This window comes from Tarenaya hassleriana, unplaced genomic scaffold (assembly GCF_000463585.1).
Source record: "Tarenaya hassleriana unplaced genomic scaffold, ASM46358v1 Cleome3, whole genome shotgun sequence".
In the NCBI taxonomy this organism is placed as follows: domain Eukaryota; kingdom Viridiplantae; phylum Streptophyta; class Magnoliopsida; order Brassicales; family Cleomaceae; genus Tarenaya; species Tarenaya hassleriana.
The window spans coordinates 1,507,756-1,520,107 of record NW_010966177.1 but is presented as its reverse complement, the minus strand read 5'-3'; the positions used below and the strand labels follow the sequence as shown (position 1 = coordinate 1,520,107).

Genomic DNA, 12,352 nt, shown 5'->3' with positions numbered 1-12,352 from the left:
GTGTCCCCCCTCCGATCTGCCGGTCATCTATTGTGACAACGTCGGGGCGACATATCTTTGCTCAAACCCCGTGTTTCACTCTCGTATGAAACATGTTGCTATCGACTATCATTTCATCCGTGGATTGGTCCAAGACGGTCTCATTCGGGTCACTCACATTTCCCTAACACTAAGGAACAGAAAAGAAAGGCATAATAAAGTATCACGGACCTCATCATCGCTAATTGGAACGGAGTCATGGACAAGATTTCCGACTGTCTCCAATTTGGCTTTCAAAGCAGCAAAAGCTTCACGGACTTCCGCTTCCTTTTCTGCAGATTCCTGTTTGTTTTTCTCTGTCTGATGAATCAGCTCGCTCGCATCACCACCAGACTATTTCCAGAAAACCCCCACCAAAAAAAAAAAACATTACTAACACCATCAGATCCAGTCACACGATATAAAAGGAAACCTAACCACGAGACATTCATACAACTAAAACTGAACAGGTATTTGGATAAAAATCTCATATCTGTATAAAGTACCACACTCTGCTGATTCGATTCTCAAGCTTTCCAAATTCTAACACAACTTCCACAAAAGACATAGCAGAAAGTATCGGATAAGGAACAGAAACAGACGGGAAAGGAAAGGAAACTCACGATTTTAAGTTTGGCCACTTGCTTGTTGAGCTTGTTGAACTCTTTCCGGAAATTCTCTACTTCAAATTGGCCTGAAAATAAAAGTATTAACAACAGCACGAAACTCGTAAATGAGAAACATACAATAGACTATGCTTGGGAGCAAGGGAGGGGAAATTACGTTGGCGCCACTCCTTGTCAAGCCTGATGATCTCGTCGACAATTTCGACGCTGGCGTAGCGGCGGCGCTGAGATTCGCGGATGATCTCAGGGTTGTTACCCTTTTCTTCTCGAAAAAGGTTTATATCCAACATGTTCCTGCTCTACTCTCCAACAACAAAAAGACAATACCACAAATTAGAAAGTGTAAAGTCACGACATTACTGCATGAAACCATCGATCATCACTTGAATAGCAGATGCATTATAGATGCAGACTTGAACAACGAAAGAGACCCGAAAGGTTTCCAACCCAAAATGGAACGAGAATATGCATCAGACGCATCAAACATCTGATAATACATTGGATAAATTTACCAGAGTAGAACCAATTAAGAAATGTCAAACTCGGAAATGAAGAATAACGAGAGAGATAAATTTGAGGAGCAATGCCTAGAAAATATGCTAATGGCTTTGGTCGTTCTCCTGGGATCAAAAGCGCAAAATGTAAAATTCTTCGAAAGGGTATGTCGTTAAATTAATCCTCAACATGTGTCGGATTCGAGATCATAGACAGAAAGTCTGACACTTGACAGCCAGATTCCAAAACCCAGAAACAGAAAATCGGTAAAAAAAAATAAATCTAGATATACCCTAAAATCAAACAAGCCATACAAATGAGAAGAACCCTAACCTGCGTAAAGAGCGACGGAGTGCCAAGAAGATGGAAACCCGGGAAAAACCCTAGCCAGATGTGGGTCCTAGTGCTTACAAGCTGCGAAGGAGAAGATACTATTGTAACTTTGCTCAACCTACGTATCATTAGAGGACGAGAAACAAAAACCCTAACCGAAGCGAATTTGAAATTGAATGTAGTTTCGGTTCTGGTACATTTACATATCCTTCAACAAAATTCACCTAATTCGCGAAAAGCCCAATCCCGGGATCGAATTAAATTGAGAAAAATCAAGATATTATCCAACTGAAACAAATCTTGATTCGATTCGACAGAAAAAGATTCTGTCTAGCGAACACCAATTGATTAAACCGAAGCAGACTATATAACTCTTAGTGGCACTTGGGTAAATAAATCTGAACTTCTCATATTGTATTTAGCATTACAATCGGATTTCACCAATATTAAAAAAAACAAAAACCGGCGTACGAACTGATTTCTCAATACAAAGCCTGAATACAAAAAGCCCATGAGCAATTCTGAGCCCAATAGGCCCAATTTATTCTACATAGTGATCATCGTCCTCAAGAGTAAGTATGTATTATATTTCCAATTTACACGAATATGTAAAAATTAAAATTAATTCCTACCCTCGCATAGTGTTGTTATTAGAGATCGAGATGATAAAACTAAATCGTTGAATAATAGCGGTTATATATATGGATATTATCGCTAGTAACAGATTGGACCAACATCTATGAAAATTGAAATTGTACACAAAAAAGATACAATACAACAAACCATTAGAGGCTCATGTTGCAAAAGAAACCAAAACGATAATGTCCTAAAGAGATAAATATCACTCACAATGGACCGATCGAAATCCCACCGAAAACATATACAAATATGTATCAATCGATGTTTATTAGGGCTGGGCGTTTCGGTTCGGTTCTTCGGAACCGGACCGAACCGAACCGTTAAAACGGTATTTTTTCCGACCCGAAACCGTTGTTATTTTCCGAACTGTACCATTTTTAGAGAACCGAATTTTTCCGGAACCGAACCGAACCTTAAAAATCCCGAAAAACCGAATATTTTTAAAGGAAATCTAACATTTTTTTTAATAAAACCCGGAACCGAACCGAACCGATACCGAAACCGAACCGAACCGAATACAATAAAAAACCCGATTGGTACCTATTTTTGTAAAACCGAAAAAACCGAACCGATCTATTCCGTCCCGAACCCGAACCGTTTCCCGAAACGCCCACCCCTGATGTTTATCATTTTCATGGACAGCTGAGTTCCGTTCAATAACACACGTGGCAGAAGGTTGATGCCACGTGTCACGTCGACCGAGCTTTCATGGTTTCGACTCGGGGGATGCGTTGCTTGTTTGTATGTTCCGAGGGACATTTTCTCGGTTTCCAAACAAGTCTCTAATAAGGTTTTCGTGGGAAAATTTTCTAGGAAAAAGGAGAGAAAATGGCGACGCCGCAGAAGCAGGAGACGCAACCAGGGAAAGAACATGTCATGGAACCTTCTCCTCAGTTCACTAGCTCCCACTACAAAGCTTGCAACAAACTCCAAGTAACACCAGAAAACACATTTACATATTACGCGTATATTATGATACGCTTATTCACACGTGTGTGTGTGTATATATATATATGGATGTGTTTATATATGTTCTTTTCCTTAATAGTGTAATATTATGTAATCATCTCCGTGTACGATTACATGACATCTTGTAACATATACGAACAAATCACGTAGGACTACACATGAGGTATTTAACTAGTACTTAAAACCCAGTTGAAGATAGTTCATTTCCAGATTTGGATTTCGATCACTAGTATACACACACACATATATGTATATCGACTATACTGTACGCACATACAACGCCTTTGATTCGAGCAGAAGCCATTCTTTTTTGATGTAACACTGCACAGATATTCCGGTATATATAACTCCCATCAAACATTCTCTATATACACACATCGCAATACGTGTATATACACATATGTACGTATGTATATATGTATCAGAACGTCGGACGTGTATATGGAACTGGTGGAATATGGGCAGGGAAAAGTGGCGCTTGTGACGGGAGGAGACTCGGGAATAGGGCGAGCGGTCTGTCACACCTTCGCCCTGGAGGGAGCGACCGTAGCCTTCACGTACGTGAAGGGACGGGAGGACAGAGACGCGGAAGACACGATGCGCGCCCTGCAGGAAGCCAAGACCCGCGACGCCAAGGACCCCATCATGATCCCCACCGACCTCGGCTTCGAGGAGAACTGCAAGAGGGTCATCGACGAAGTGGTCAACGCCTTCGGAGCCATCGACGTTCTCGTCAACACTGCCGCCGAGCAGCACGAGGTCTCCATCGAGGACATCGAGGAGGCCAAGCTCGAGAGAGTTTTCCGTACTAACATCTTCTCCCAGTTCTTCCTCGCCAAGTAAGCAACCGAAATGAAAAATCACCATTGTCATGTTTTCGTTAAATATAAAATGAAACACGGATATAGACGAGTCGAATCATATTTATTTTCTCGTGTAGAATTGTTAATTTTTATTATTTTTTTATGTTTTAATATTTTTATTATGGTTTAATGTTTTTTTAACATTTTTATTATTTGTATTTGGTTTGGTGAACTGATCCGAGCTAATTAAATCGGGTTAGAATCGAGGATTTTCTTATTTTGACGAATTGAACCGGTTGAACCGCACCGGTTCGTTTTACGCCCCTATTACGAGATTTTACGGGTTTGGCATTTCTTTGTAGGTATGCTCTGAAGCACATGAAGGAAGGGAGCAGCATCATAAATACGACCTCGGTGGTCGCATACTCAGGGAATCCGGTCCTGCTCGAGTACGCGGCCACGAAGGGAGCGATTGTGTCGTTCACCCGGGGACTCGCCCTCCAGCTCGTGCAGAAGGGTATACGGGTGAACGCTGTGGCTCCGGGTCCCGTCTGGACTCCGCTGGTAACGGCCTCGTTCTCCGAAGAGACGATCAAGAAGTTTGGGGAGGAAACGCCGATGAAGAGAGCTGCTCAGCCCGTCGAGATCGCTCCGTCCTACGTGTTCTTGGCCTGTAACCACTGCTCTTCCTACTTCACCGGCCAAGTCCTCCATCCCAACGGTAATTTCGTTATCTTACTGTCTGAATTCCGACCTTGGATTCACTATTGACTGTGAAAACGACGTAACTTCGCAGGTGGTATGATCGTGAACGCTTGAACCGGAGCCTGACGCCTTTCCTACATCCACCTGATATAGATGTATATATGTGTATACTACTGCGTTTGCAAGTGGTGTGTATAATAGTGTACCAAGACGGTGAATGGCTCTGTTTTGTACAATAAATAATGCGAAAACCCTAATAAATGGAATGGTTTTCTTGCGTTTCGATTTAGGGTTTTTTCATCAATTCCTCTTTCTGGTTCTGTGGTTTCATTCATTTTTTCTCTGTATCAAAAACTTTGTTCAATCCCATCCGTAAAGCTGTGAACTTTGATGAATATCTTGGCAGATTTGGTGTGATGAATTCGAGATCGAGAATCCAGATTCATTTGTTATATAAGCCCCTCCCCGTGTTTGTTACTCTGCAGCAGTATGAGGGAAACCCATGAAGAAACACTACAATACAGTTCTCTCCCTATTGGAGAATTGCAGGACCATGGTAGAGCTGAAGCAAATTCACAGCTTCATGATCAAAACCTCCGTTATCGAGAAGGTCATTCCTTTAAGCAAGCTCATAGATTTCTGCACAAATTCGGAGACCGGGAATCTGAGCTATGCGACATCTCTTTTCGAGAGTATAGATCATCCTAGTGTATATATATGGAACTCCATGATCAGAGGCTATTCTGAAAATCTAAATCCAGATAAAGCTTTGATCTTTTACAGAGAAATGCTTCGGAAAGGGTATCTTCCGGATCATTTCACCTTCCCTTTCGTTCTCAAGGCTTGTTCAGGCATAAAAGATGTTGTTTTCGGGAGATGCGTTCATGGTTATGTTGCGAAAACAGGGTTTGAAGCCAATATGTATGTCTCTACTTGCTTGCTTCATATGTACATGTGCTGCCGGGAAGTTGAAAGGGGCATGAAGATTTTCGAGGGAATCCCGAAGACGAATGCCGTTGCCTGGGGAAGCTTGATTTCTGGGTTTGTGAATAACAATCTGTTCCGTGATGCGATTCAGGCTTTTACAGATATGCAGGGCAGTGGTGTGCGGCCAAACGAGATGATAATGGCGGATCTTCTGGTTGCTTGTGGCAGAATTAAAGACATCCAAACGGGCAAACGGTTACACAATCTTACCCAAGAACTGGGATTTGATCCATTTACTCTGTCGGGAGCTGAATTCAACGTGATCTTGGCCACCTGCATCATCGATATGTATGGAAGATGTGGTGATCTAAGAACTGCAAGGTATCTGTTCGACGAAATGCCACAGAGAAATTTGGTTTCTTGGAATGCTATCATCACGAGTTACAGTCAAAGCGGTAATGGAGAGGAAGCATTCCGTATGTTTTCAGAAATGCAGGCTACAGGTTTCATGCCTGATAAAGTTACGTTTCTTAGCTTGATCAGAGCTTCAATGGTTCAAGGAAACACACAATTAGGGCAAAGCATCCATGGTTATGTATTGAAGACGGGTGCTATGGAGGACACCGCTATTATCTGTGCACTTGTAGATATGTATGCCAAAACAGGTGACAACCCAGAAAGCGCAAAGAGAGTGTTTGAGGATCTGAAAAAGAAAGATGCAATAGCTTGGACTGTTATGATCATGGGTTTGGCCAGTCATGGACATGGAGAAGAGGCATTGAGAGTTTTCGAGAGAATGCAAGAGGAGGGTAGGGTCTCGCCCGATGAAATCACGTATGTTGGAGTTTTGTATGCGTGCAGTCACAGTGGTCTGGTCGAGGAAGGACGGAAACACTTTGCCGAAATGAGAAGCCTCTACCGCATAGAGCCAGCGGTTGAACATTACGGATGTATGGTCGATATTTTGAGCCGGGCAGGTCAGTTTGAAGAAGCAGAGAGATTGGTACAGACAATGCCGGTCCAAGCTAATGCTAATATCTGGGGAGCATTACTAAATGGCTGCGAGATACACGAGAATGTTGATCTCGCTGACCGTGTTAGATCCCAAATGACCACATCAGAAGACCTCGGTAGCGGGATTTATGTGCTTCTATCTAATATTTTCGCCAAAGCTGGACGATGGTATGATGTGAAGCTAGTCAGAGAATCCATGAAGAGCAGAAGAATAGCAAAAGTTCTTGCAAATAGTTCAGTTGAAACCGTGATTTAAACATCATTCCGAATGGTTTTTTCGGAATACATTTAGCATCTATACTTTTATATATCAAGAGATCGATTAGAAATAACAATCTGGTCTTTGTAATTTACCTCAGTATATGATAAATGGGTGTTAGCGTTTATGAAAATAAAGACAGTGTACAACCTGTAAGTACATTCGTGTACATCAGGCAAGCCCTTTTGATCAATTTAACAGAAGGTAATGGTAAATATCCTTCAGAGGAACATCGAGATCCGGTATAGGACCCGGAATATAGGGAAAGCAGTCCTCAATACCATCGGAATATCTCGTCTCCGACCCACTTGTATTTGTACTGCTCTCCTCCTCTTCTCTTTTGCTGCTAACTTCACTGTTTTGCTCATTTTTGTGCAGAGGAGGCTTCTGAAGAGAAGGGTTCTCAAGTTTTTGTAGTGATGGATGACAGTCAATCTGTGTTACTTCAACCTCGTAGAGGTATGACTTAGTTCCTCGTACGCTGTCTGATTCTCCCGATACCTCTTCTTCATCGGTGGATGACTCCGTAGCATAAGGATCGCGGGTGAACGTTATCCTTATGATCTTTTTGGCCGTTTTGCCTGGCCGCTCTTCTTCAACCTTCACGTCTTTCAAGTTCCATTCTTGTTTCAGTATCTCAGCCGGATCCGTCCTTGCTATCGGTTTTTCCTCGTATTCTTGAATTTTTCTAGCTCCTCTCCTCCTCCTCACCTCGTTATATGCTCCCCAGGTTTTCGCCACAGCTCCTAGTTTGCTGGGTCTCTCTGGCATTACTTCCAAAGCTCCTGATCTCCCTCTGTGTTCCTCATCTTCCTCCATGACATGTACAGAATCTGATCTTCTTTTCTCCGGCTCCTCGTGTAGTTCTTGAATTTCCGCTGTTCTGGATCTTGTTCTGTTCCTGTCCGAATCTTCCACAACTCTCTCAGCTTTAACTCTCCTCTGTCTGCATCTCACTGCTATTTCCTCAGCCCTAGTAGCTTCTCCGGTCATCATGTCCATATCGGTCTCTTCCGTAACTTGAACAGCTTCTGCTCGCTTTCTGCCTCTTCTTTTTCTGGGTCTCTCCGCTTCTTCAGCCGCCTTCACAGCTTTCAATCTGACTCTTCTCTTCTGCTTCTTACCTTCTTCTGCAATTCCCGCGGTACTCGCGCTTTTCCCGGGTTTCTCCTCATCTTCTTCCACGCCTCTTCCCCCGCTCTCTCTTCTCATCAGTTTCTTACATCGGATCTTGCAGTCTTCTCCCTGCGGTTCCGGTGGGAGTAGCCCACGTTTCTTCAGAGTAACGGTAGGTTTCCCGGCAAGAGAGCCAGGCTGGGAACGCAACCGCCCAGCAACAGCCATCGTTGCTCCGACTTCGTTTCAAAGCCTGAAGTATCGCAGGGGATGACAGTACGCGTGTGTGCAGTGTAGATATAGGACTCGTTTTCCGTCTTTCATAAGGATTAGGACGCCATTATCGCTTGGGATTAGGAAAAAGTATTCGAAATCTTATCGCCATTTTCAATTGCCCTCGAAAAAAAAAAACTGTATCTATTCCTTGAGAGAGAAGGAAAATAAAACAGAGTAGAAAAGAAATAACAATACCCTTCCCCTGTTTTTTCTTTGAAATTACTCGATTAACCTTATTCCAAAACAATTAAAGATATTGACTAAAGTTTTAAATTACATGAATATATTTGAAACCAATTACAACTCGTGAGTCATATAATAAGATCTCTTGAAAATAAATTTCTTAAAAACCTTGTGCTTTCAAAATATATTTTTTTTGGGTAAATTTCAATTGATTATTAGAAGAATAGCCAAAAATCCCTATACTTTTATTTCAAATCTTATATATTTATTCTAAAAAAATATATACAATTATTTTATTCCACAAAAATCCTGTTTTTTAAGTTTCCCACCAAAACAAGCATGTTGTCTACGTGTACAAACGAAAATCTTATGCTTTTCTGAAAAATCTCCAATTTATTGTCACATCACCGCCACATAATTTTAAAAATTAATAAAATAAAGAAATAAATACAAAAATACACCTAAAATACATATATACATACACATATATATACATATATACATACATATATATTATATACACATACATATTCGTGTATATATATATATATTACAATTGAATTCTACATTTTTTAATTTTTTAAATCTATCCATAATAACTTCATTTATATTATCTAAAATATATCTTTTCAATAAAATCTATCCACAGATATTTTGATGATAAATTCTTATAATCTTGCATTTATATCTTATCTAATCTTTTTTATTAGGATAATATTCGACTATTTTTCTCTATCAACAAGAATTTAGGTATGGTTCACTAGAGCCAACCCAGTCTAGTCCGGCCCGGTTCGTTAATTTTCCCGGAAAACAATTGCTTAGCATCATGGAATTGAAGCGTCTGAACAACTGAAGAACCTCTCCCTGGTGTCTCTTAATGCCCAAAACATGAAATTCTTCTTCCGGTTTTACAGTATAAAAGACCAAATCTTCCACTGGAACCGAAACCAAAAACCCTAAAAACTCGACCTTGTCATCATCTGTATGCCTTTGGTAAACGGTAACCAGACATCACTATCTTGTCAGCAAACATCTTCCCAGTCTTGGGCATGACATGCCAGTGCATTGTCAAGTTGAAGTTTTTGCCGCGGAGATTGTGTCCCTGCAAGATCCGGAAATCGTTGAAACACTCTTGCGAAGAAGAAACAAGAGGATGGGATTGGAGTCGGAGAAAATATTGGGCAAAGCTTCGAGTACCTGATCAATGAAACGGTACTTGTTTGAGATTTGGGTCCAGAATTTGGCGTGTTCTTTCTCGGGTATTATATCATCCCACAGAGAAACCTGTGAAAAAATGTTGAATTTCAAGGAATTCAGCAAAAAGGATCCAGATTTATTTCAAGGGCTCGAAGACAACGACAGTAGAACCATAAGGTTTTCGGCGGAATAAAGTATTGGAGCATATAGACTATACCTGGTTCAAGGAATTCTTCGAGGTTTCATACTCTGCCGCTACAAACACGAAAACCTGCAAATAATTCATTTTTGTGTTAACTTTCCAGGGGGGTTTAGTACTTTGCCAGGAAAAATTGGTACAAGAAGCTGTGGATACACTTATTGGCAATGCACATTCAACCAAACAAGTCTGTTCTATGCGAATTTCTTGAACCTTGGAAATGCAGTATCCAACAGGTTTCAGCATATTTTGCGAGACTTGGGTCATGGAGAGAATAGAAATTTAAGTTAAATCCAGATGTTAAACCTGCTTTGTGTTCCAAGTAAATAGTGATTGCAAGTCTGCCGTTATGTTCAGTGTCAAGCTGACCTGCATGAAACGTAAAAAATTAAACAATAGGAACAAAGGAAACGGCTGGCGAATAACCTATGAATCGAAAAAGAACAAAGATGAAGAATACCCATGAAGAACAAACAAAGGAAGGACTGAAGGTAAGCTTATGAGCTACTACCACTTCTGAAATATCATAACCAAAGTCCATGATATACGAAATCAAGGATAACTTCCAGGATCAGGACCTGGGACTAATATATAATCCCAAAAGTTCGATTTTGAGATTTGCGGCTGGTACTACGCCAGGACAAAAATGGCATCCGAACTCTTAATTCCATCAAAGACAAGAAGAAACCCAAAAAGATGAATGAAGCTCAAGATAACTCTACAGAGAATTTGACGCCTTTAAAGGTACCACAAACTCTTTCAAAGTTTGAGAGTAAGCTTCTACTTCTCTAAAGCAACGCGAAGAAATGCTTTTATCTAGAATTTCCTTCATCTTAGTCAACCTATATCAATATCACCACCATAGATCGATAATGGACATGCTTAGGCTACCAAAGAATGTGCACGTCATACATCACAAGCCACGAGTTTTCAGAAAAACAAACAAGAACAATAAATCTCACCTCATCATTTCCATGGGGTTGCTTCTGAAACCAGTTGATATTCAATATCTGTAACCAAAACCAAAAACCCATTTCAGAAAAAGGGATTTCCATAGTTCCATGATTCCAGCACCCAGAAATAATCCTTCCCAGTTTCAAATACTGAACTTCCAGTCCACCACCAAAAAAGCCAGAATCAAAACTAGGGTTCTACACAACCCGAACCCGGAGAAAAACCAAAGCAATCAAAGACAGATCCGGCATACACCATATATAAAGAACGCTCTCCAAAGTCGAATATACATATGCGAATCTTATACCTGGATCTGAGCAGAAGGAGTTGGATTGTTGAAATTGTCGGAGAAGGAGGCGATCGCGCACATGAACGCGAGAATCGTGACGGCGAACGTGAGCAGAGCATTGGCTCTGTAACCAAAAGAATGCATCTTTGGCCCTTCCCCCTTCAAATCGCTGGTTAGGGCACTTTCCGTTTACCGAGTTCGCTTCGCGATCTGTCTGTTTGACCGGACGGTGAGGAAGAAGAACGTTTTTTTTCCTCTTTGAATCTTTTTTTTACGGTCGATTAATACTTTTTTTTTTATATCGAAGCTGTTACGTGATTGGTCGAGACACGTAAAGTGTGGGCCCGAACTGCTGATGTGTCAAAATTTCTACAGACAAATATCTATAACCCAATGTTAGATGATTTTTCTTACTGATCTAAATTGGAAAAGAAACAAAAATGCGACGAGAATTTTGCAATCAACAATCCTCTGATTTTGTTTTGATAAGAATGCAATTAAAAACGGTGTTGTTAATCACAAAATATTAGTCTAATGACGTTATCAAATACACTTTTTTCAGTTTTATTGTAATTATAAATATTTTATTTCGGTCTAATGACAAGAGATTAAATGATCAGATATAAAAATTAAATTTTGAATTTACAAATATCGTAAATACCAAGATGGAGTTAAAATTTTTATGGTGTTCCCTAAAATGGGCCGTGTGGAAATCCGAGGGCTTTAACCGGAATTTTCAATGCATCAAATATGGAACGGGTTTATAAAGGCCACGTCATACTTTGTGGTGGGTTGGAGTAACCAAGGCCCAATACGTAATGATAAGATGCAATATAAAACCAGCCCATTAATGTCACAAAAAACGAGTTTTAAATAATCAAGCTTCGATCTAATTTAAATAAATTGATCCACAAATTAACATTTACATTTGCATAAAAATATATGCATTTGCGGCTTTCCAAATCCCATGAGGTGAGGATCCCAAATCGCAAATTTATAGATATAAGGATAAAATTATAATATACGCTTACACGTGTCTAGATTTTCGGCATATTTCATGTCGGACCACCAAATTATTAATTTTCAATTTTTGTCCTCAAAGGTAAACCGGGAGAGTCATAAAGAAAACATTACTACAAAAGTACAAACGCATCGCATATCTAAAATACAATACCCATTTTACATAATACTACAGCTGTCAGTGTTCTCGTCACTGAAGAAGTGAGTGTACGAGTCAGTATGCGGCGGCTGGGCGTAATTCACGGCGGGGTACGGTCGTGCGTACATCATCGGGTGGTACATATCTCCGCCATGGTGGCCGCCGTAGCCGCCGGGGGCCGCCGCCGCCGC

At 40.7% G+C, this 12,352-nt stretch overlaps 5 protein-coding genes across 8 annotated transcripts in view; 2 read left to right on the top strand and 3 right to left on the bottom strand.

Annotated features, from left to right (window-relative positions):
- LOC104818684 (serine--tRNA ligase, cytoplasmic-like) overlaps window positions 1-1,831 on the bottom strand; it is a 3,452-nt gene extending 1,621 nt beyond the window's left edge. Inside the window, exons 1-5 of one of the 4 annotated variants that reach the window (XM_010548375.2) lie at window positions 1,629-1,831; window positions 1,473-1,553; window positions 802-943; window positions 642-712; window positions 211-372 (exon numbers count right to left, since the gene is read on the bottom strand). In XM_010548375.2, the coding sequence (XP_010546677.1) occupies window positions 211-372; window positions 642-712; window positions 802-934 (366 nt within the window). In that variant the 5' untranslated portion in view covers window positions 935-943; window positions 1,473-1,553; window positions 1,629-1,831. Of the gene's footprint in view, window positions 1-210; window positions 373-641; window positions 713-801; window positions 944-1,472 lie in introns of all 4 variants that reach the window. The other 3 variants (XM_010548377.2, XM_010548376.2, XM_010548374.1) reach the window with 3 other exon arrangements.
- A 1,039-nt stretch (window positions 1,832-2,870) lies between these two features.
- On the top strand, window positions 2,871-4,871 carry LOC104818683 (glucose and ribitol dehydrogenase homolog 2). The gene is made up of 4 exons (XM_010548372.2): window positions 2,871-3,044; window positions 3,546-3,919; window positions 4,246-4,604; window positions 4,680-4,871. Exons 1-4 carry the CDS (start codon window positions 2,940-2,942, stop codon window positions 4,700-4,702), a joined length of 861 nt encoding a protein of 286 aa, XP_010546674.1. The 5' UTR covers window positions 2,871-2,939; the 3' UTR covers window positions 4,703-4,871.
- Window positions 4,872-4,971: 100 nt separating this feature from the next.
- LOC104818682 (putative pentatricopeptide repeat-containing protein At3g05240) lies at window positions 4,972-6,927 on the top strand. Its single transcript, XM_010548371.2, has one exon. It carries the CDS (start codon window positions 5,091-5,093, stop codon window positions 6,783-6,785), a length of 1,695 nt encoding a protein of 564 aa, XP_010546673.1. The 5' UTR covers window positions 4,972-5,090; the 3' UTR covers window positions 6,786-6,927.
- Window positions 6,928-9,161: 2,234 nt separating this feature from the next.
- LOC104818681 (signal peptidase complex subunit 3B) lies at window positions 9,162-11,270 on the bottom strand. Its single transcript, XM_010548370.2, has 6 exons — window positions 11,021-11,270; window positions 10,722-10,769; window positions 10,066-10,128; window positions 9,778-9,831; window positions 9,561-9,647; window positions 9,162-9,465 (listed from the first exon to the last, which is right to left on the bottom strand). The coding sequence occupies exons 1-6, from the start codon at window positions 11,144-11,146 to the stop codon at window positions 9,340-9,342; spliced, it is 504 nt and encodes a 167-aa protein (XP_010546672.1). The 5' UTR covers window positions 11,147-11,270; the 3' UTR covers window positions 9,162-9,339.
- Window positions 11,271-12,053: 783 nt separating this feature from the next.
- LOC104818680 (protein qua-1) overlaps window positions 12,054-12,352 on the bottom strand; it is a 3,152-nt gene continuing 2,853 nt past the window's right edge. Inside the window, exon 4 of the mRNA XM_010548369.1 lies at window positions 12,054-12,345. Within this exon, the coding sequence (XP_010546671.1) occupies window positions 12,182-12,345 (164 nt within the window). The 3' untranslated portion in view covers window positions 12,054-12,181. The remainder of the gene's footprint in view (window positions 12,346-12,352) is intronic.

Bases quoted from the DNA above. Each gene is read 5' to 3' on its own strand.
- LOC104818683 (XM_010548372.2), top strand. From the start codon at position 2,940: ATGGCGACGCCGCAGAAGCAGGAGACGCAACCAGGGAAAGAACATGTC. The intron at 3,920-4,245 runs GTAAGCAACCGA...ATTTCTTTGTAG, and splicing joins TCCCAGTTCTTCCTCGCCAA to GTATGCTCTGAAGCACATGA. The intron at 4,605-4,679 runs GTAATTTCGTTA...GTAACTTCGCAG, and splicing joins CCAAGTCCTCCATCCCAACG to GTGGTATGATCGTGAACGCT.
- LOC104818682 (XM_010548371.2), top strand. From the start codon at position 5,091: ATGAAGAAACACTACAATACAGTTCTCTCCCTATTGGAGAATTGCAGG.
- LOC104818681 (XM_010548370.2), bottom strand. From the start codon at position 11,146: ATGCATTCTTTTGGTTACAGAGCCAATGCTCTGCTCACGTTCGCCGTC. The intron at 9,832-10,065 runs GTTTAACATCTG...AATTATTTGCAG, and splicing joins TTACTTGGAACACAAAGCAG to GTTTTCGTGTTTGTAGCGGC. The intron at 9,466-9,560 runs GTACTCGAAGCT...CGGATCTTGCAG, and splicing joins AGTACCGTTTCATTGATCAG to GGACACAATCTCCGCGGCAA.